General features: G+C 36.9%; 1 protein-coding gene across 4 annotated transcripts in view; it reads right to left on the bottom strand.

Annotated features, from left to right (window-relative positions):
- Nucleotides 1–22,116, bottom strand: part of EPHA6 (EPH receptor A6) — a 1,027,581-nt gene that overhangs the window by 260,152 nt on the left and 745,313 nt on the right. For all 4 annotated transcript variants that reach the window (XM_070786786.1, XM_070786808.1, XM_070786797.1 and 1 more), the window contains one exon: nucleotides 4,601–4,786. In XM_070786786.1, the coding sequence (XP_070642887.1) occupies nucleotides 4,601–4,786 (186 nt within the window). The remainder of the gene's footprint in view (nucleotides 1–4,600; nucleotides 4,787–22,116) is intronic.

Genomic DNA, 22,116 nt, shown 5'->3' with positions numbered 1-22,116 from the left:
AGGAGCCCGGCAGGCAACAGTCCATGGGGTTGCAAGAGTCAGACACAACTTAGTGACTAAACCACCACCACAGTTTTCTGGAATGTTTAAAGATGGTGTGTGGAGGCCCAGTACTTTCTGTTATACCTTCTATGCTGTTCCAGAGTCTGTAGCAACATCCCATGATGAAATAAATTTATGTTGGGAATCTGTTTGAGGTACTGATTGACTTCTATTATTCCTCACTGGATTTATGATTTAATTGAGATACAGTTCGTACATTTACATTTAGCTGTTACCTAAGCTGGGAGGTAGGTGCTTCATTCTCTCTGCTTTTGGTTTTCCATATCATCATGAATTCAAATGGAAGGCCCAGTCTTTTGAAGAGTGATTATTTAATCACAATTCTTATCTTTTTACAGAAGGGTAGAACTTTCTCTTTTGGATATATAGTTAATGACATTGGTGTATACATCGCCTGTTATAAATTGTTATAAATTAGTACTATCCATGGTACTAATAGCTATAAGTCTGTGCTCTAACTGATGGCTTCCATTTGCTTCTTGGAGAAAAAGTATGTGCTAAGCATATGATTTAACTGGATTAAACTCTTTTTATATTAGTTGCATTCTAGCAGGTTAAGAAATTGTAATGTGTATCAAACAAATAGGTTCAACTCTTATCAGGCACACTTCTTTATGTAATACAGTTTTTAATCATTTAACTTTGAAGTATAAAAGTAGTTATATGTACAAGTATGAAACAGCAAAAGTGTTCCCAAGAACTTTATAATATGTATCCCTCAGTGATAAAACTTAATATAAGATAAAAATTATGCATATTAAGAATTTATAAAAGGATCTGATGAAGATTTTGATCTGTAATTTTACATTACTTTCAACTGAGAGTCTGTGCATTATTTCTCAGAACCCCAGGACACTACTAACATGACCATATAAACCTACACTGCATCTTTATCTTTGTCAGTATTATCTTTTATGCAATTGGTAGTCTTTAGGGAGCATTAATTGCTAGCTATCTCTTAGCCACTTAAGGGCAATCTTGGAACAATTATCATGTATTTATGGGAATGAGGCATTCATTTATTTATTGTCTTTCTCCTAAAAATCCCATAGCATTTGAGTCAAGAAGATAACAGTATAAACATGCCCACTTATCTCTGTGGCAAGTATTCCTTTCTGCATCTCCACCATCCACCTCAGAATCACTGCACTACCACAAACCCACACAGGGTCTCATGCTTACAAGTGAAAATTACAATGATTATTGCTACTCACAAGCCTATTGAATCTATTCTTTCTCAATTAGTCTTTATCTTTTTTTTAAAAATCTTTTTCTTGATATGAAATAAGGACCTTCTCTTAGGAATTACAAATTAGGCTATGTAAAGGTCACCAGTCTTAACTTTATACAAGATTGTTAGAGGTGTACAGCAATCACTGGACTAATTGTTTGGATGTTTTTGTGAAATAAATTGATTATTTCAAACTAGCAGACAAGTGCCTTAGATTATCCTATTAAACCTATTCAGTTGATTTAGAATAAAAGATTCCCAATTCATAAGGCCAAATTATATATAATATTATATTGGTAGATAATAAAACACATAGGAATACATGAATAATTCACAGAGTGTGATTTATCATAGGTAAAAAATAAATATCTGGTCTTTAAATTTATTGTGGGCACTTATTTCCAGATATAAACACCCATAAATACTCATACGAGGACTTCAACAGCATACTTAAATTATTTTAAATGCTTTGCAAAGATTCATAACCAACTTCAAAATCATCTTTTTTCTTCTAGAGAGAGATAGAAAACAGAAGGAATAACTTGAAATGTTCATGCTAAATTAATGCAAGGAAGTCAGAAAACATAAAATAAATAATTAACATGTTTCCTCTCTGTCTTTTAGATTAGTATTTTTGCTAGGTATTGTGGCATATCTGGATCTCTCCAAATTTGACAAAATAAGAGGTGATTTATTCCACTTAGCAAAATATTTTCCCTATTTTTAAAGAGTACTGTGTTATTTTATTCAGGTTGTCATTAATGTAATGCTATTTAATTCAGATAAGACAAAGTGTAATAGTCTGACTTACTCCCTGTGATATAGCAAATAAAAAGCAAAGAAACAAAAAATGCCACAAGTCTGTAAGACAGACCTCAATTTGAATATCAGCCATGCCACTTACTATGATTTAGAGGTCTTCATGTGGGTTAATTAACCTGTCTGAGCTTCAAGGGGTATGCATGAGAGTTGCCATGAAAGTGAAATGGTAAACTATATTACCAATAATGTGGTGGTTTAGTTGTTAAGTCCTGTCCCACTCTGGCGACCCCATGGACTGTAGCCTTCCAGGTTCCTCTGTCCATGGGATTTCCCAGGCAAGAATACTGGAGTGGGTTGCCATTTCCTTCTCCAGGGGATCAGCTACCATTTAATGTGGCTTACTGTGAGTTACACACTATCTAAATGCTTTATAGATTTAAAAATTAATCTTTTTAGTATTCCTGTTGGGTAGGAGCCATTTTGGTCCCATTTTACAGATGTGGAAGTAAACAATAGAGATGTTAAATCATCTACTTCAGTTCAGTTCAGTTGCTCAGTCGTGTCTGACTCTTTGTGACCCCATGAATTGCAGCATGCCAGGCCTCCCTGTCAATCACCAACTCTGAGTTCACTCAAACTCACGTCCATCGAGTCGGTGATGCCATCCAGCCATCTCATCCTCTGTTGTCCCCTTTTCCTCCTGCCCCCAATCCCTTCCAGCACCAGAGTCTTTTCCAGTGAGTCAACTTTTTGCATGAGGTGGCCAAAGTACTGGAGTTTCAGCTTTAGCATCAGTCCTTCCAATGAATATTCAGGACTGATTTCCTTTAGGATTGACTGGTTGGATCTCCAAGTCCAAGGGACTCTCAAGAGTCTTCTCCAACACCACAGTTCAAGGGACTCTCAAGAGTCTTCTCCAACACCACAGTTCAAAAGCATCAATTCTTCGGCACTCAGCTTTCTTCACAGTCCAACTCTCACATCCATACACTATACAAATCTTCAGTGGCAGGAGTGGAATTCTAACTGGTGTTTGGTTTGGTTATATATTGCTGTGTAATAAACTATCCAAAATGAGCAAATTAAAACAGCCATTTTATTAACTCTCATGATTTTATGGGTTGACTGGACTAAACTGGGTGGTTCCTTTGCTCCACAAAATATCAATTGCAGCTGCAGCCATCTGGTGCTGGTTAAGTAGGGACTGTAATGTCTGAGATAGTTTTTCACAAACCTGCCATTCAGTATTGACTATCTGCTGGGAGCTCTTGTGACTAAAATGCCTCAGTACTCTTCTTTGCAGTATTCTGCATGTGGCCCCTCCATATGGACTGGCTTTGCTTAGCACTTGAGACTGAGTCATGTGTCAGAGTGTTTCCAAAGGACAAGCTCCACTGTACAGACATGTAAGATGCTTCCACTTGCTCACACTTGTTAATGCACCACAGGCCAAGGCTAGTCACATGAACAAGCCCAGAATCAATTTGGAAGAGAACAACACAAGGGCATGAATACTGGAAGGTTCTACTAAGGCCACTAAGTTTTTAGCCTACAGCAACAGTTGAAATCAAAAGCATTCTTTAGTGTCCTCCAAGCTACCATGGCTATCAGTAATCTGCTCTCCTTGGGTAGCATGTTAGCCAATGCCTGTGAGAAGGACTTTTGAGTTCCAGGCACAATTACATGTTTTTAGTAAGCTTTTACACTTTTCTTCCCCAAATATAACATGAAATTTCAATTTCATTTACATAGTTTTAAAAATATTCAGTTTTATGAAAGAAAAATGCCTCTCAAAGATTTAAATAATTTTTATGAGTTTTTTTATGCCATTCTGTATTGAGTTTTATATATTATGACTCATTAGTGAATAAAATAAGGAAAAATATTAAGCTTTATATCTTGTCATTATTCAAATAAAAATGAATATATTGCAATCTGTTTCTTGGAGTATAGATTAATTTGGGATTTTTAATAAAGTTTTTTTCCCAAAGGAATGGTTTTTGATCCTATTTCTGTAAAAACAGGATTTTTATTTCAGAAACTGTAATTCATTTCTTGATTTTGTATAAATTAAAATAATATAGTTCTAATGGCATTTATAAAGATGGGTTGCATAAAGAACTTTTTATTTAAAAGCTTTACTTTAGATAATGCATTCTACATTTGTATATGACATCTATTTCCAAATAGAACTAACTTAATGACCCCCAGTATTTTAAATGCTTTTCCTATACTGAAATTTAGGCACTTTTAGAAGAAGTGAATTGCTTATAGAAATTAGAAAAACATATATAACCCTTTACCTTGATATATTACTTCAAGCTAAATTAGCAAATGCTTCACAGGTAATAAAAAGCATTTCAAAGCTGTTTGGCAACCAATGCAAACTCTGATATTGTCACAGCCTAATACCAAGACTCTGAGGGGTGATATCTGAACATGACATCTGAACTGAGTTATCCTTGTAATAGCTGTGATATTGCTATTAAACATTTTTTAAAAAAAATAATTGAGAGAGATATATAAAAGAAAATCAGTACTTACTTTTTGTGACAACACCTTCTAAGCGAATGATGTTTGGATGGTCAAACTGACCCATGATACTTGCTTCTCTTAAGAAATCTCTTCTTTGCCGATCCATGTGGCCACCTTTCAAAGTTTTGATGGCAACTGGGATCTCTCTTTTCCCTGGTGTTTTCAAACGCCCACTACAAACTTCTCCAAATTCACCTGAAAATATGAACAAAAGTAGTTCTTTCTTTCAACAGAATACTTATATTCCAGAAAAACCAAATTGCCACAAAGTACCATGTTCATGCTTTTTTAAAATAGTGACTCTCAAGTGTGCCATTTTTACATAGAGATCTCTTCTTTAAAAATTTAATTTGTAATGACATATGCCTGATCAGCATCATTTATAATGAATAATGGAATGCATTTTCATATGCTGTACCACAGGAAGTACCATTGATAGATAGCCCTGATCTGCTGAGAAATTATGACTAGCAGAATGCGTGATGCTAATGTAATTCTATAGAAAAGCAATCACTGCATAACATTTCCTGTTCCTGTTCTCAATACTGATGTATGGGCCAAATGTCTGCTCTATTCAGGGAATCCTTCAGGCATATGTAGTTGATTTGATTCCACAAACCATATGTCTGGGCTTTACTGGTATTAGAAATCAATGCTAGGGTCAACTGGCATACATACATATTGAAAGGATCACACTGAACTCAACTATAATGAGTGACTATAGAGGCTAAATTGTACATCGCATGGTTTGAATATAAGTGCAGTAAGATCATCTATAGTTCAGCAATGGCTCCAATGGACAGATTAAAAAACAGACAAATATTTATCATGAATTTACTACAAATGTATCTAGTGCTAGAGTGCTGTGGGTTTCAAAGATGTATAAGAGTTGATGTCTGTTCTTTGCAGCTTATAATCTGTTAGGAGAATTTAGATGACACACCGAATAATGAAACACTTGGGAACCTAAGAACCAATGCTCGCAAATGCTGTATTATTTCAGTAAGAACAATAGGAGCTGGAAGACTTCTTCAAGGAGATGGAACTTTTGCTGGACCTTGACTGATTGGTAGGATTTGTATATTCAAGAAAAGCAGCAAAATTTCTGACAGGGGTATATGGAGAGAGGGAAATGAAGACAAAGATTCAAAGATTAGAAACAGTAAACAGTGATATGGATATAGGGCAGTAGGAGACAAGGCTGACTACAGGAGTTATTGTGAGAAGGGAGGTCAGAGGCTTTCTCATGCAATGCAATAAATTCAATAAAGCTCGACATTCCAGACCATTTTTCTATGATCAATTCTCTGCATTAACATAAGAGTATGATGTTTGATCAATAGTTTATCTATCTATAAAGTAAATATAATAAAACCTTCTGTAATTCTATAAATGTCCCTTCTCCATAAGGAAACGAAAAGATCAAAAGTAGTAATATATGTAACAGTGCTTATAAACTGTAAAGTACTATTCATGTGCTTTAAGTTATATAAATTTTAAAGGTGAAAGAAAATGAAAGGAAAGGTAAAAGAAATGAAAATTAAAATATCTTCAGTTGGTTTATTAGCTAGCAGTTCTGGACAGGAGCTTGATGCTATGTAAGTTTAAGTGTAGAGGATAAAATTTAATTTTTACAGCACCATAGACTTCAATTATCCATATTTTCTTTGAACCAATTCATTACAGTCAACTGAACATTGACTATTCATGAATATTAACTATCTTTTGGTATAGATGCTAAGATTTTTTTCTAAGTGAAAAACTGAAAAGGGAAAGCCAAAACTGCTTCCTAAATTCTGTGCAAGCATGTTCATTAGAAATAGAAAGCAGTCTAGCAAGAATTTTATATATATATATGATAAATAAATTAATAAACAAGCAAACAAAAAACTGACTAGAATGTGGTCCCTAAATTCAGTGCAAGTGACATCGGATAAATCTTACATAATTTTACATTAAAACAAGAATAGTTTTTTTGTTTGTTTGTTTTTTTACTTAATGATGCTCTCAACACATTGCAAGTTAAATGTTCTTTATGTTCACTGGGGCTTCCCAGGTGGCGCCAGTGGTAAAGAATCCACTTGCTAATGCCAAAGACACAAGAGACATGGGTTCAGTCCCTCAATTTGGAAGATCCCCTGAAGAAGGAAGTGGCAACCCACTGCAGTATTCTTAGCTGGAAATTCCAGTATTCTTAGGGAAATTCCATGGACAGGCACCTGGCGGTTGCAAAGAGCTGGACATGACTGAGCGCATGTGTGCATGTTCCCAGGAAAAAGAAGCCATAATTCCCAGTTTTGTTTGTAATAATGTTTTTAATTTTTTAAAGATTTTCTCTTGGACACAAAAAATTGGTTATTGATAGAAAATTTCTACACTTTTCTATTGAGGCTATGAACTTTGAGAGTAAAGGTAATGTGTTTAAATTAATGTCTGATATATCCAGGTCTACTAAAATACTTGAAATTTCTCCTCAGATCACTCTGGTTTGTTTTAATGAATATGAAGAACAAACAAATATGGTTTTATTCTTCCTTTTATTTTGGTTAATAAAGCTGTTAGTATATATAAACATTCAACAATATTTTAATACCTCTCACCTGCCATGAGCCCTGACTGCAAGTGATTTTCTGTTAACATTTCACAGTAATTCAAATAAACTTTTGCATATACTGAAATGAATAGCAAGCTCTGTTGGTATTTTATCAAGACAGGCAGAGTGGCAATATTCTTTGGTCTTCTGTTGTCTGAAATTCAAATATCTTATTAACACCAAGCAGGTGTTTTCTTCACGTCAAGCTTCGCGTGATCAAGCTGTTATCACACTTATTTCAGTGACACTAAATATGGCTGCCTCAATGAAAGAGCTGAGATTCCTAATGCATTCTTTAGGCAAAGCCCCAAAAATTCAGTCATAGAATGTAATAAAAACATTATCTGTGGTAGGCCTGGATGAATCAGACAAATCAGTCAAAGAGGAAAAAATATTGTAAATTAAAAGCGTATTTTAAGATATTGCCAAAAACTAATCCATTCTATGATTTCTCTTAAAGCAAGAGTAGAGGCCCTATATATTATCACAGGTAAGATGATTCATTCCTTAATAAGATCTGTGAACTTTTATATATACTGGTTAGTTCATAATTAACAGATAAATTAAAGAAATATGTTGTTAAATACTTTTTTTCTTTTACCAATATAATGGCACCATCATTATCACATAGCTAGCACTTATGAAATGCTTATCATGAGTGAGCCAGTCTAAAAACTTAAAATATATTTTAATTTTGACAACAAACCTTTGAGGTGGGTACCATTATTATCTTCACATTATAGAAGAAACTGAGGCATATGAGCTAAGTAACTTGTTCATGGTAATATAACTATAAAGTGGTAGAGCTGTAATTTGAACCCAGGAAATCTGGCTTCAGAGTGCATGGTTATAATTAACATTCTCTGCTGTTTGGCATATTTATCATGGTAAATATATTTTTTGTTGGTATGCTAAATTTGCATTTTGTAATAATGATGTCTTCAAACTCACAATTAAATAGTGTTTAAACACATCAACTGGATATGCACAGGTAGATGGAATGATAATTAGGAATTCTTCACTATAAAATGGAAGTAGAGATCTCACTTAAACACTCTGTATATTAGAAGTACTGTAAAAATCATTACAGTCTATCTAGTTTCAAGAGAGTAAAGAAAAATATATCTAGGATAACTGATCTGCCACTGACAGCCCATGCACTTGCTAACAATCCCATCTATTTCCCTGGATGGTGGTAAAACCTTTCTGGACAAGCAATTTTATTGTATGATATATAGGGTCAAACTAAATTATCAATTATCAGTTGGATTTTCCACATAGAGCCTAGATGGTCTAACTAAAACTGTGGAGGAGGGTAGAGGCAACAAGGGACCATCTGTCTTGGAGAACTGTCATATCACCATCTCCTGGAGACTTTCTGAGATTTTACTCCCCCTGTTTTGAGATTCTGGAACTCCCTTACCTCCAACCCCTTGAGAATCGCTGGAGCAAAGAGTCACACTTCTGATGTACTTTTTTCAAACATTACCTCTCAGGTATAAGGAGATGTTTCTTCACACTTGCTGTTTCCCTCTGACAGGAATGCCCTCCACAAGTTGTCGCCCTTTTCCCCTTGTCTCCATTCTCCTCAGTTCTTCTCTATGTGATGGCTACTTATAAGCAGTAAATGCCAAGCTTTCCCTTCCTCAGAAAATGTTTTCTGATTAACTCATCTGATTTAATTTCCCAAATATCGTGCATGCATGCTCAGTTGCATCCTACGCTTTGTGACCTCATGGACTGTAGTCCACCAGGTTCCTCTGTTCACGGCATTTTTCAGGCAAGAATACTGGACTGAGTTGTTATTTCCTCCTCCAGGGGATCTTCCCCACCCATATCAGGTCCCTCCAAATACGAAATTAAAAAAAACAAAAGCAGCTCTGATAAGAAGCCAGCCTCACTCTCAGAGCTGGGCTGTTATTCTCCTATCAGACATCCTTCCAACCTCATCAAGGTTACTCTGAGACACAATATAATGAGACTGAGCAAGGCTAATGCATCATTTTGCCTAAGCACAGAAAAAAACACAAGGTCATATTGCCCAAAATACTAAACATCTCCTACTCTCATGGCTAAAATGAGTGATTGCTACTCATTCTAATTCTACCAATTATTCTACTACTAATTCTCTACCAATTATTCAGTTGGCCAAAAAGTTTTCACATGTTTTTCACTAATTATTATGAAAAAACCCAAATGAACTTTTGAAAAAATATGTATTCAGTTCAGTTCAGTTGCTCAGTCATGTCCGACTCTTTGCGACCCCATGGACTGCAGCATGCCAGTCCTCTTTGTCTATCACCAACTCCTGGAGTTTACTCAAACTCATGTCCATTGAGTTGGTGATGCTATCCAACCATCTCATCCTCTATTGTCCCCTTCTCCTCCCACCTTCAATCTTTCCCAGCATCAGGGTCTTTTTATATGAGTCAGTTCTTTACATCAGGTGACCAAAGTATTGGCGTTTCAGCTTCAGCATCAGTCCTTCCAGTGAATATTCAGGACTACCTTTCAGATGAACTTGTTGGATCTCCTTGCAGTCCAAGGGACTCTCAAGAGTCTTCTCCAACATCACAGTTCAAAAGCATCAACTCTTCAGCTCTATTAGGTTGGTAATAATTGCAGTTTTGCACTGTTCAAATTTGTCATTTGATATTGGAATACATTCTTAAATAAATATGGCTATGTTATACATCATTTTAATGCATATTTCTTGCTTTATGTTTTTTGCTAATGACTTATTATCTGTTGTTTATTTTATATGTATTTTAGACTATGGAAACGATGTTAGACAAAAAGCAAATTCGAGCGATTTCTTTTTTTTTTTAGTCCAAAATAGGTCATAAAAGAAGCGGAGAAAACTGGCAACATCAGCAATGCATTTGGCCCAGGAACTGCTAACGAATGTACAGTGCAGTGTTTGTTCAAGAAGTCTTGCAAAGGAGATGGGAGCCTTGAAGATGAGGAGCATAGTGGCCAGCCAATGGAAGGTCACAAAGTAATTTCAGTTTCAGACTCTGAATTTGAAATCATCTTAACTAGGCCCAGACACATCTTTATTAATCAAAATAGGAATCATTACAATCAATACAATTTTGCCAATGAGAAATAAGTTCATTTGTTCTTATAGCATAAAAATCCATGCTTCAGGATTCAGTGAACTCTTGGAAAGCATTTTCTGCCTCCTGCTGGTTGTGGAAGCATTTTCCCTGAAAAAAGTTGTCAAGTGCTTAAAAAAGTGGTATTCGGTTGGTGAGAGGTCAAGTGAATATGGTGGTTGAGGCAAAACTTCGTAGTCCAATTCATTCAACTTTTGATGCATTGGTTGTGCTTCCACAACCAGTGGGAGGGAGAAAATGCTTTTCATGGTTCCTATTTTGGCTAATAAAGATGTGTCTGGGCCTAGTTAAGATGATTTCAAATTCAGGGTCTGAAAGTGAAATTACTTTTGCACCAACCAAATACTTCTGCTTCACTGGTTACATTAAAACTTTTGACTGTGTGGATCACAACAAACTGTGGAAAATTCTTAGAGAGATGGGAATACCAGATCACCTTACCTGCCTCCTGCAAAACCTGTACGCAGGCCAAGAAGCAACAGTTAGAACCAGACATGGAAAAATGAACTGGTTCAAAATTTGGAAAGGAGTACATCAAGGCTATATATTGTCACTCTAATTATTTAACTTATATGTAGAGTACATCATGCAAAATGCCAGGCTGGGTGACTCACAAACAAATCAAGATTGCTGGGAGAGATACCAACAACCTCAGATATACAGATGATACCACTCCAATGGCAGAAAATGAAAAGGAACTAAAGAACCTCTTGCTGAGGGTAAAAAAGGAGAGTGAAAAAGCTGGCTTAAAACTCAATATACAGAAAATTAAGATCATGGATCCAGTCCCATCAATTCATGGCAAATAGATGGGGAAAAAGTAGAAATAGTGACAGATTTTATTTCTTTGGGCTCCAAAATCACTGTGGACAGTGACTGCAGCCATGAAATTAAAAGATGTTTACTCCTTGGAAGTAAAGCTAGACAGCTTATTAAGAAAGCAGAGGCATCACTTGCCAACACAGTCAAAGCTATGGTTTTTCCAGTAGTCATGTACAGATGTGAGAGTTGGACCTCAAAGAAAGCTGAGTGTTGAAGAGTTAATGCTTTCAAATTGTGGTGCTGGAGAAGACCCTTGAGAGTCCCTTGGACAGCAAGGAGGTAAAACCAGTCAATCCTAAAGGAAATCAATCCTGAATATTCATCGGAAGGACTGAAGCTGAAGCTCCAATACTTTGGCCACCTCATGGGAAGAGCCGACTCACTGGAAAAGACCCTGATGTTAAAAAGGATTGAGGGCAGGAGGAGAAGGGGGCAGAAGAGGTTGAGGTGGTTGGATGGCATCACCAACTCAATGGACATGGGTTTGAGCAAACTCTGGGAGATAGTAAAGTACAGGGAACCCTGGTGTGCTACAGTCAATGGGGCTGCAAAGAATTGGACATAACTTAGTGACTGAAGAACAATATAACCTTTTTCTTGTTCTCATCTCCCCTCCCTGTAGATAAGATTCACTCACATACTATAATATGTCTTGAAATTATGTGCTATCTAACACCTTGGGAAATAGGTAGGGCCTCAAATGGCTTTACCACGAGTTTTCCTTCTCACTCTGCTCCCACAGATAAGGTCAAGCAATCTGCCTTATCAAACCCTTCAGATGCAGTTCCTCCTCACCTCTGAGTGGCGTGCTTTACTCTTATGCCAGCCTGTGGAATGATTCGAGCAAGCCAATCACATCTTCCTGAGGATATTGGAGGTTCCTCTAACCTCTTGTCACTATAAAGCCAAACTCCCACACCCCCAGTTGTCCACTGGGTTCCCAAGTGTAACCCCTGTCCGTGTGGCTCTATGCGGCATGTGCTGTCCCCCCTTCCCAGGCTGTGAGTATATGGAATGAATAAGTGTCTGTTGATCTTACCTATTCAGTGTAAGACATTGTGTTTTTGGACGTCTCAGGGTGAACAGGAGGCAAGGAGCACAGATATTTAATTGCAGACTTGTCACTTTCTGATAGCATTTAATCTAGAGTGAACTCCTGATTCTTTAGACTCTCTCCCAAATCACCCAACCAAAGCCCAATTGCTCTAATAGGTTCTAACACCCTCTTAATGACACACACTATAGTTCCGCATGGCGTGTGTTCTCTCTTGCTGAAATGAACAATAAATACAGCTTTCCCAACTAGAGTGTGTTCCTGGGGTCTTTGACTTGAGAGTCTTAGTGTAACATATTTACTGTATAGCACTTTTGACAATGTGGAATTATCTTTGAAATTCATTTTTAATTAGTTTACTCATCTACTAACTATCTCTCCATTTGTACACCTCCCCTTAACCCCATTCTGTCAACTGTAATCTAAGTCATGATGGCATGGGGCCTTAATTGTCTCTCTTTCCGATTGTACTCTCAGTGCTTAGTACATAATAAGCACTTATTTAATACTTGTTGCATGAATGAAATGAATGAATGAAGGGAACCTATAACTCTAGATTTAAAGTTAGGATATCTTAGAGACAGTAAAAATGTCCCAGTATGTTAACTTTTAAAATGTGCATGTGTTTTTTGCTTTTCTTTCATTGTGTACAGCTAAGAGATACCTCAATACCTTCTGTATTCAGGTTCTTTTTTTTTTTTCTTTAACTTAACTGCAAACAATCCAGTTTCATTTCTGAGTATAAAGGCAACAGGAAGAATATTTTGAAGTGTCATACAAAGAGTTAAAAAAGAAGAGGTGTAGAGGAAAAACATAAAACCAATTTTTAATTCAGTTCTAGAGGGATTTATTAGTCTCTTGAGGTCTTAAGGTAAATTCTATGATTATTGATGTCATCAGCAGGGTCACCTATCCAATTGTACTCACTGTCTGTCATTCAAAGATGAAATATCATAATCCTTATGGCTAATTCTGTCTGATTTCTTCCTGATACATAGCACACCTTCTACATATGAAAGAGAACAACATCATTAAAAAAAATAATCTCACACCAGTTGAAATGATATTTGAATGTTTCTGATTCAACTTCATAGGAAGGTTCAACACAAAGCAAGATTCCTTGTGTCTTAACAATGCTTGTCAACAGGAAGAGTCAACTGAGACACGAAGAGGACAGGCTCTTACAAGTCAGGGCTTCTATTTCTGGCCTCACCACTAATTTGTTTTGTGGCATTAGAGGAAGTCATATTACTTTTTCCTGCTTTAGTATCATTGTGGATAGGTTAAATATCTACCACCTATCTACTCCTTGAGAGATAAAGATAAATGTGCAAATTTTTGCAAAGATTTTTGAGTCTAAGAAAAGTTCTATGTAACCATTGAGTCTTCAAAAGTTACACTGATACCATAGAGGACATGTTAAATATGTCACTCTAAACATCCTTCACTATTGGGTTCTTAAAGCCTAGGCCAGAGAGCAAGATTTCTGCAAGATAGGAGAATGGCCTCCTTATCAAACAATGGGTAAGGATTTCTTTAGTGAATAAGTTCAGCAACACATTAACCATTTTTTCTCACACACATTCCAAACACCAGATAGCCTCTTTTTCTTTTTGAGCAAGTTTTTTATTCTTTTCTGCTAAAGCACATTCATGAATAAGAATCTGTCCTCAAGAAGGTTAAAGTTTTTTCTACTTCTGACATCTTGAAGTCCAGTATATTACTTACTTATTGAATATTCTTATTCATATATTTTGACTTTTCAAACTCTCTGATACTTTACTCCTAGAACACTTTTTTTAATCCAGTATATCAGCTCCTACCACAGGCATCTCATACCACCTGCTTTCTTCCCTCAAGGCAGATTGAAAGAGCTCCTCTTTAGGCTAAAAAATATTTGCACTTCAAAACTCTGCTGGATTGTATCAAAATTGATTCTCTAAGCTGTCATTAGAAGAACCATTTTAGAAATAAAATCTAATTTAAAAAATCTTTGTGACCCAAAGAAAGTTACTCAATGTATTCAAGTTTCAGTTTCCTTATCTATAAAACATGACTAACTGATTTCCAGAATTACAAGACATAAACGTACCCTACAACTTGCCTTTGGAAGCTCCTACTGTTACTACATATTTCTACTAGCCCTGAGGCCAACCCTTCTCTGCAAATGAACCCTAGGACCAATTCAACCATCTGCCATCTCCTCCCATAATCAGGCTACTGAGCACTCTGCCTTGGATATTCAACCAGTGAAGTTGCTCAGTCGTGTCCGACTCTTTGTGACCCCATGGACCATAGCCCACCAGGCTCCTTCATCCATGGAATTTTCCAGGCAAGAGTACTGGAGTGGGTTGCTATTTCCTTCTCCAGGGGATCTTCCTGATCCAGGGATTGAATCCAGGTCTCCTGCATTGCAGGCAGACGCTTTACCATCTGAGCTACCAGGGAAGCCTTGGATATTAGGTTACTAGAAATGCATGGTTATTTTCTCAGGTATATTCACTTTTCAGTGTACACATTATCTCAGGGTGATATCTTTCACCAGCTACTGCCAAATCTATACTTGTAGCTTAGACTTTTCTCTTGAACTACAGATGTGCAGATACCATTCCTTGGTGGCTCAGTGGTAAAGAATCTGTCTGCAATGCAGGAGCCACAGGAGACATGGGTTTGATCCCTGTGTCAGGAAGATCCTTGGAGAAGGGTGCAGCAACCCACTCCAGTATTCTTGGCTGGAGAATCCCATGGACAGAGGAGCCTGGCAGGCTGCAGACTATAGAGTTGCAATGAGTTGGACATAACTGAAGTGACTTAGCACACTTGCAGAGGTCTCCTAAGGGTAACCTTATCATTATCTCCTCTAGTAGTGAGTTTGGGCTACTATTAATATAGCACACATTACATAGATTAAACAACAGAAATTGATTTTCTCACAGTTCTGAAGGCTTGGAAATCCAAAATCATGGTACCAGAGGATTGGGTTCCTGATGAGAGTTGTCTTCTTGGCTTGTAGACAGCCACCTTCTCACTGTGTCCTTATGTCCTTCCCTTGGTGATGCTGAGGAGGGAGAAGAGACCTCTCTTCCTCTTCCTTTAAAGCCACCAGTCCTATCAGATTAGGACCCCATCTTTATGGTCTTGTTTAACTTTAATCAAAACCTAGAAGCCTTGTTTCTAAATATAGTCACATTGAGGGAATAGGCCTTTAACACAAATTTTCTTGGTTGGGGTGATACAATTTAATCCAAAATATCTCTTAAAACCTTCTTTCCTGTCTTCACCCCTTAATTCATTTAGCCATTTTAAAGATGTTCACATTTCAATCAAAAGAATTTGTGACTATGTCACCTGATACAGCAAAAGGGAATAAGATTTGATTATCCTGGATAATTAGCTGGGGTCCAATGTAATCATAAAAGATCTTATGAAAGGGAGGCAAGAGGGAGTGTCAGAGAAGATGCTATGATGAAAACAGAAGTAAGAGAAGTCAGATAGAGATTTGAAGATGCTGTGTTGCTTTCAAGATGAGAAGAGATCATGAGCCAAGGAGAGCAGGAAATCTTTAGAAGCTGGAAAAGTCAAGGAAGCAGATTCTTCCCTGATGTGACCAGCATTAATCAATATTGTCAACTCACTGAGTTTAACCTGTTGAGACAGATTTTGGACTTCTGACCTCCAGAGCTATTAAACAATTAATTTGTATTTTATTAAGCCATTAATTTGTGATAATACATGGATAACTTATATGCCAGTACATCATGAGAAACACTGGGATGGATGAAGCACAAACTGGAATCAGGATTGCTGGGAGAAATATCAATAACCTCAGATATGCAGATGATACCACCCTTATGGCAGAAAGTGAAGAAAAACTAAAGAGCCTCTTGATGAAAGTGAAAGAGAAGAGTGAAAAAGTTGGCTTAAGCTCAACATTCAGAAAACTAAGATCATGGCATCCGGTCCCATCAATTCATGGTAAATAGATGAGGAAACAGTGGAAACAGTGTCAGACTTTATTTTGGGGGGCTCCAAAATCACTGTAGATGGTGACTTCAGTCATGAAATTAAAAGACACTTACTCCTTGGAAGGAAAGTTATGAAAAACCTAGACAGCATATTAAAAAGCAAACAGAGACATTATTTTGCCAACAAAGGTCCGTCTAGTCAAGGCTATCATTTTTCCAGTAGTCATGTATGGATGTGAGAGTTGGACTATAAAGAAAGCTGAGCGCTGAAGAACTGAAGGTTTTGAATTGTGGTGTTGGAGAAGACTCTTGAGAGTCCCTTGGACTGCAAGGAGATCCAACCAGTTCATCCTAAAGGAGATCAGTCCTGAGTGTTCATTGCAGGGACTGACGCTGAAGCTGAAACTCCAATACTTTGGCCACCTGATGAGAAGAGCTGACTTATTTGAAAAGACCCTGATGCTGGGAAAATTTGAAAGCAGGAGGAGAAGGGGATAACAGAGGATGAGATGGTTGGATGGCATCACTGACTCAATGGACATGAGTTTGAGTAAACTCCAGGAGTTGGTGATGGACAGGGAGGCCTGGTGTGCTGCAGTTCATCGGGTCACAAAGAGTCAGACACAACTGAATGACTGAACTGAAGTGAACCAAACTGAATAAATGGATGGCTTTTAGCATAGAGTGAGTTCTCAAATGTTAGTTTCCAGTTTAGGCTAGATAATATCCTGCTTTTAACCATGACTTTTTATTACTCTCCAATGCCCTCTTTTTATATTCTTTTATTAACAACACTTCTTTCATTAGCTGTAAGTTTCTCTTAATTCATTTCTCCACTACACTGTGAAAATTTTGAATACGAGGATTTTGTCTTCATTTTAATCCCCAGTGTCCATCATTGTGAACAACACGTGCCTAACATTTACTGAATGTACAAGTGGATGGATATTTGCAGGAAAGACACCTTAACAGTATTGAAATCTTTATGTCAAAGTACGCACTAAACATTTTCAAGTGTTACCTGAGCAGGCAACCATGAGATCATATCATTTCCATCAGTACATGTGAATTCCTGCACTAGCACAAATAAGACATTTTGGAATTCAGTCAGGCAATAAACATGATCAGTATTCACAGTGGAGGACTTGTGTTTAGACAAGCATGACTAAGAGAAGTTAGTGGACTGTCAGCTGTACCGGTCAAAATGTTTTCAAAAATGAGAGAAAAAGCAGCTTTACAAAAATACAGAGATGATTATTTTGTTACAAAAGCCAATGAGAGTACTGAGTTACTATTTTAAAAGATATTACAAAATTCTTTAACAGCAATAAAGATTTTGAACAGCTATATTAAATATATAACAAAGGTGTATAATAAAACTATAATATTAGTTCATTTTATCTTAAACAGAAGAAAATATACATAAATAATAACTACTAACTTTGCAAATTAAACCATGATTCAGAATTGTAGACATTTTAATGTGATTATTCTCAAGGGATAATAACAGGCACATGTTCTAATAAAGTAAACATTAAAAAGATTTTTTTTCATATTAAAGTGTTATTTTCACCAATGCAAACATTATTTTAGGCAAGCATTTATTCAGTATAATCTTTCAGAAGATTTCATATTTTATTTTTTAAAAAAATTACGGTTTATTATTTTATTTATTCAAGAGATATTTTCACTGAGTTCTAGATGGCAATGTATACCATTATTATATGTACTTCTAGTAAGGAAATGTTCAAACTACCACACAATTGCACTCATCTCACATGTTAGCAAAGTAATGCTAAACGTTCTCCAAGCCAGGTTTCAACACTATGTGAACTGAGAACTCCCAGATGTTCAACCTGGATTTAGAAAAGGCAGAGGAACCAGAGATCAAACTGCCAAATCCGTTGGATCATCAGAAAATCAAGAGAGTTCCAGAAAAACATCTACTTCTGCTTTATTGACAAGGCCAAAACCTTTGACTGTGTGGATCACAACAAACTGTGGAAAATTCTTCAAGAGATGGGAATACCAGACCACCTTACCGCCTCCTATTGTCACCCTCCTAATTTACCTTATATGCAGAGTACATAATGCAAAATGCTAGGATGGATGAAGCACAAGCTGGAATCAAGATTGCCTGGAGGAATATCAATAACCTCAGGTATGCAGATGACACCACCCTTATGGCAGAAAGTGAGGAGGAACAGAAGAACCCCTTGAAGAAAGTAAAAGAGGAGATGAAAAAGCTGGCTCACAACTCGACATTCAAAAAACAAAGATCATGGCACCTGGTCCCATCACTTCATGGCAAATAGAACAATGAAAAGAGTGACAGACTTTGCTTTCCTGGGCTCTAAAATCACTGCAGATGGTGACTGCAGCCATGAAATTAAAAGACACTTGCTCCTTGGAAGAAAAGCTATGACAAACCTAGACAGCATATTAAAAAGCAGAGACATTACTTTGCTGACAAAGGTCCGTCTAGTCAAAGCCATGGTTTGTCCAGTAGTCATGTATGGATGTGAGAGTTGAACCATAAAGTAAGCGGAGACTGAACAAATTGATGCTTTTGAATTGTGGTGTTGGAGAAGACTCTTGAGAGTCCTGTGGACAGCTAAGAGATCAAACCATTCAATCCTAAAGGAAATCAGTCCAGAATATTCATTGGAATGACTGATGCTGAAGCTGAAGCTCCAATATTTGGCTGTTTGATGCAAAGAGCTGACTCATTTGAAAAGACGCTGATGCTGGGAAAGACTGAAGGAAGGAGGAGAAGGGGCAGGAGAGGATGAGATGGTTGGATGGCATCAGTGACTTAATGGACATGAGTTTGAACAAGCTCTGGGACTTGGTGATAGACAGAGAAGCCTGGTGTGCTCCAGCCCATGGGCTAGCAAACAGTCAGACATGACTGAGTGACTGAATTAAGTGAGGAAGGAAATTCTATTGTCAATTAAACTAAAAAAGGTGTCAATTAAAGGATGCTACCTAAATTCACTGATATTAACATGAGAATGTTTACAAGAGTAAAATATGAAAGAAGAGAAGAAATCACCCTCAGGCCAAATAGCTTGAATGCAGTATCATTTTGGTGTATATACTTCTAATCTGTATTCAAAGCATAAAGCTTACAGTATTTTTCTTAAACTTGTACTAATACTCTAATATATACTTTTTTCTGTATATAATTAGAGCCTCTTGATGAAAGTGAAAGAGGAGAGTGAAAAAGTTGGCTTAAAGCTCAACATTCAGAAAACTAAGATCATGGTATCCGGTCCCATCACTTCATGGCAAATGGATGGGGAAATGGTGGAAACAGCGCCTGACTTTATTTTTCTGGGCTCCAAAATCACTGCGGATGGTGATTGCAGCCATGAAATTAAAAGACGCTTGCTCCTTGGAAGGAAAGTTATGATCAACCTAGACAGCATATTAAAAAGCAGAGACATTACTTTGCCAACAAAGGTCCATCTGGTCAAGGCTATGGTTTTTCCAGTGGTCATGTATGGATGTGAGAGTTGGGCTATTAGGAAAGCTGAGTGCCGAAGAATTGATGCTCTTGAACTGTGGTGTTGGAGAAGACTCTTGAGAGTCCCTTGGGCTGCAAGGAGATCCAACCAATCCATCCTAAAGGAGATCAGTCCTGGGTATTCATTGGAGGGACTGATGTTGAAGCTGAAACTCCAATACTTTGGCCACCTGATGTGAAGAGCTGACTCATTTGAAAAGACCCTGATGCTGGGAAAGATTGAGGGCTTGAGGAGAAGGGGATGACAGAGGATGAGATGGTTGGATGGCACCACCGACACAATAGACTTGGGTTTGGGTGGACTCCGGGAGTTGGTGATGGACAGGGAGGCCTGGCGTGCTGTGGTTCATGGGGTGGCAAAGAGTCAGACAAGACTGAGCGACTGAACTCAACTGAGCTGAACCCCATCTGGACTCCCCCTGGTGGCTCAGCAGTAAAGAATGTGCCTGCAGTGCAGGAGACATGAGGGACTTAGTTTCAACCCCTGGGTCTGGAAGATTCCCTGGAGTAAGAAATGGCTACACACTCCAGTATTCTTGCTGGGAAAATCCCATTGACAGAAGAACCTGGTGGCCTACAGTCCACAGGGTTGCAAAGAGTTGGACATGACTGAGCTGCTGAACAAATACGCAATTAAGACTACTTATTAACTATTATAGTATACATGGTTTCTATGTTATTATTGCTATCTTAAAACTAGGGAAAACTGGGGTTTCCCTGGTGGTCCAGTGGTTAAGACTCTGCCTGCCAATGCAGGGGACACAGGTTCAATTCCTGGTCCAGTAAGATCCCATATGTCATGGGGCAACTAAGTCCCAGTGGGGCAACTAAGTCTCTGCATTGCACCTACTGAGCCCATGTGTGCCAGGGCCCATGCTCCACAATAAAAGAAGCCACTGCAATGAGAGGCTATACACTGCAACTAGACAGGAGCCCCAGGTCGCCAACTAGAGAAAGCCTACGTGCAGCAATGAAGATCCAGCACAGCCAAAAATAAATAAATAAATAATTTAAAAACATATGAAAAACTACTATTTCTTAATATATTTTTACTCACTGCCTATTATAGGAAAAGAATAATAATAGCTAAGTATCTACTTAGTATCTACTAAGCATTTTAAGCTCTTTATATAAACTAAAGTACTAAATTGTAAAGTTTACAATTTTAAAAAATGTACATTTCTGAACTAACAAATTATGGAAATTTAACAGATAATAGGACCTTCAAGTTTGTTTAAATAAGCCACTGATAGTAATAGAACTAATTAACTCAGGGGTGTCCAGAGGATATCCACACATTTTGAAATCTCAATGGAGACAACACACTCGTCTCCATAATGTCTACTAGTACTACTCTCATTTCTGGGTTAGATTAGAGCTCTCACCCAGTAAGAAAATCCTGTTTTTCTTAAGGATATAAATGGTATATGAAATATATACCTTGAAAATTCTTATCAATCTAGCATTCTAAGAAAGTATTTCTTAAGCAGATCTTTAGATTTTTAATCCATACTCTTGGTATGGTAACTGCAACTCTGATTTAAGACATATATTAATTTCAGTGTCCCCAAATTAGACATGAATAACAGTACCCGTCCTAGATTATATGATACCAGTCATCCTGTTTGAAAGGGAAAATAATGGGTCCAACTCTACTACTGAGCTCTATAAGAGTATCTGCTAAAATCACATAAACGACATCTAGTTTTATTTATTAGATTAAAAGCTGATGAAATGGCAGACAACTGAAACATTATCGTAAGTTCCAAGTACTTTCTAAGTTAAAGTACACTATTTTAAAATCAAATTTAAATATGTAAATTAAAAAACCTCAATAGGCCAATGGAAGACAGAAGTAAAGAAAAATTCATTTATAATAATAATGTGTATATATCATATGACACTTTAAAATTGAGATTAATAAGCATTAGAATTCTCATAAGTCTTAAAAAACATTTTGACCAGGTATATAACTGCAAAGAAAACAAGAAAACAATGTTGTCATTGTTTATTTCTTTTTTAAATAGTGGAAGGCCAGATCTCTGAATTCCATTGCACAGAAAATCATGAGCCAGGAATACTTCATGTCCATGTTAATGAAACAAACAAAAGCTGCATGTCACTTATCATGGATTCTGTTTCTTATGATTAGAAAAGAGCACAGAAAAAATATCAACAACTAAAGAGTAATATATTGCATTTAGTCAGTGTATGTATTTCCACACACTAGCTGCTATCTTTAGATAAAAACAGATCAGTCTATTTTGTGATCCATCATTTGTTTTTATGTATTATTTTATCAAAAGTAAGCTCAACGTGTTCTTTAAGCAAATATTTTTAATAATATGTTTATTAATTGATTTTTAATGTGAAATGTTTAAAGTTTATTTAGGAAGATAAATAGGAAGAAATTATAATACTCTTATTTCATATTATGAAAAAT

The sequence above is a fragment of the Bos indicus genome, chromosome 1, assembly GCF_029378745.1.
Source record: "Bos indicus isolate NIAB-ARS_2022 breed Sahiwal x Tharparkar chromosome 1, NIAB-ARS_B.indTharparkar_mat_pri_1.0, whole genome shotgun sequence".
NCBI lineage: Eukaryota > Metazoa > Chordata > Mammalia > Artiodactyla > Bovidae > Bos > Bos indicus.
Note: the sequence above shows the minus strand (reverse complement) of the source record. Positions and strands in the feature narration are given on the sequence as shown.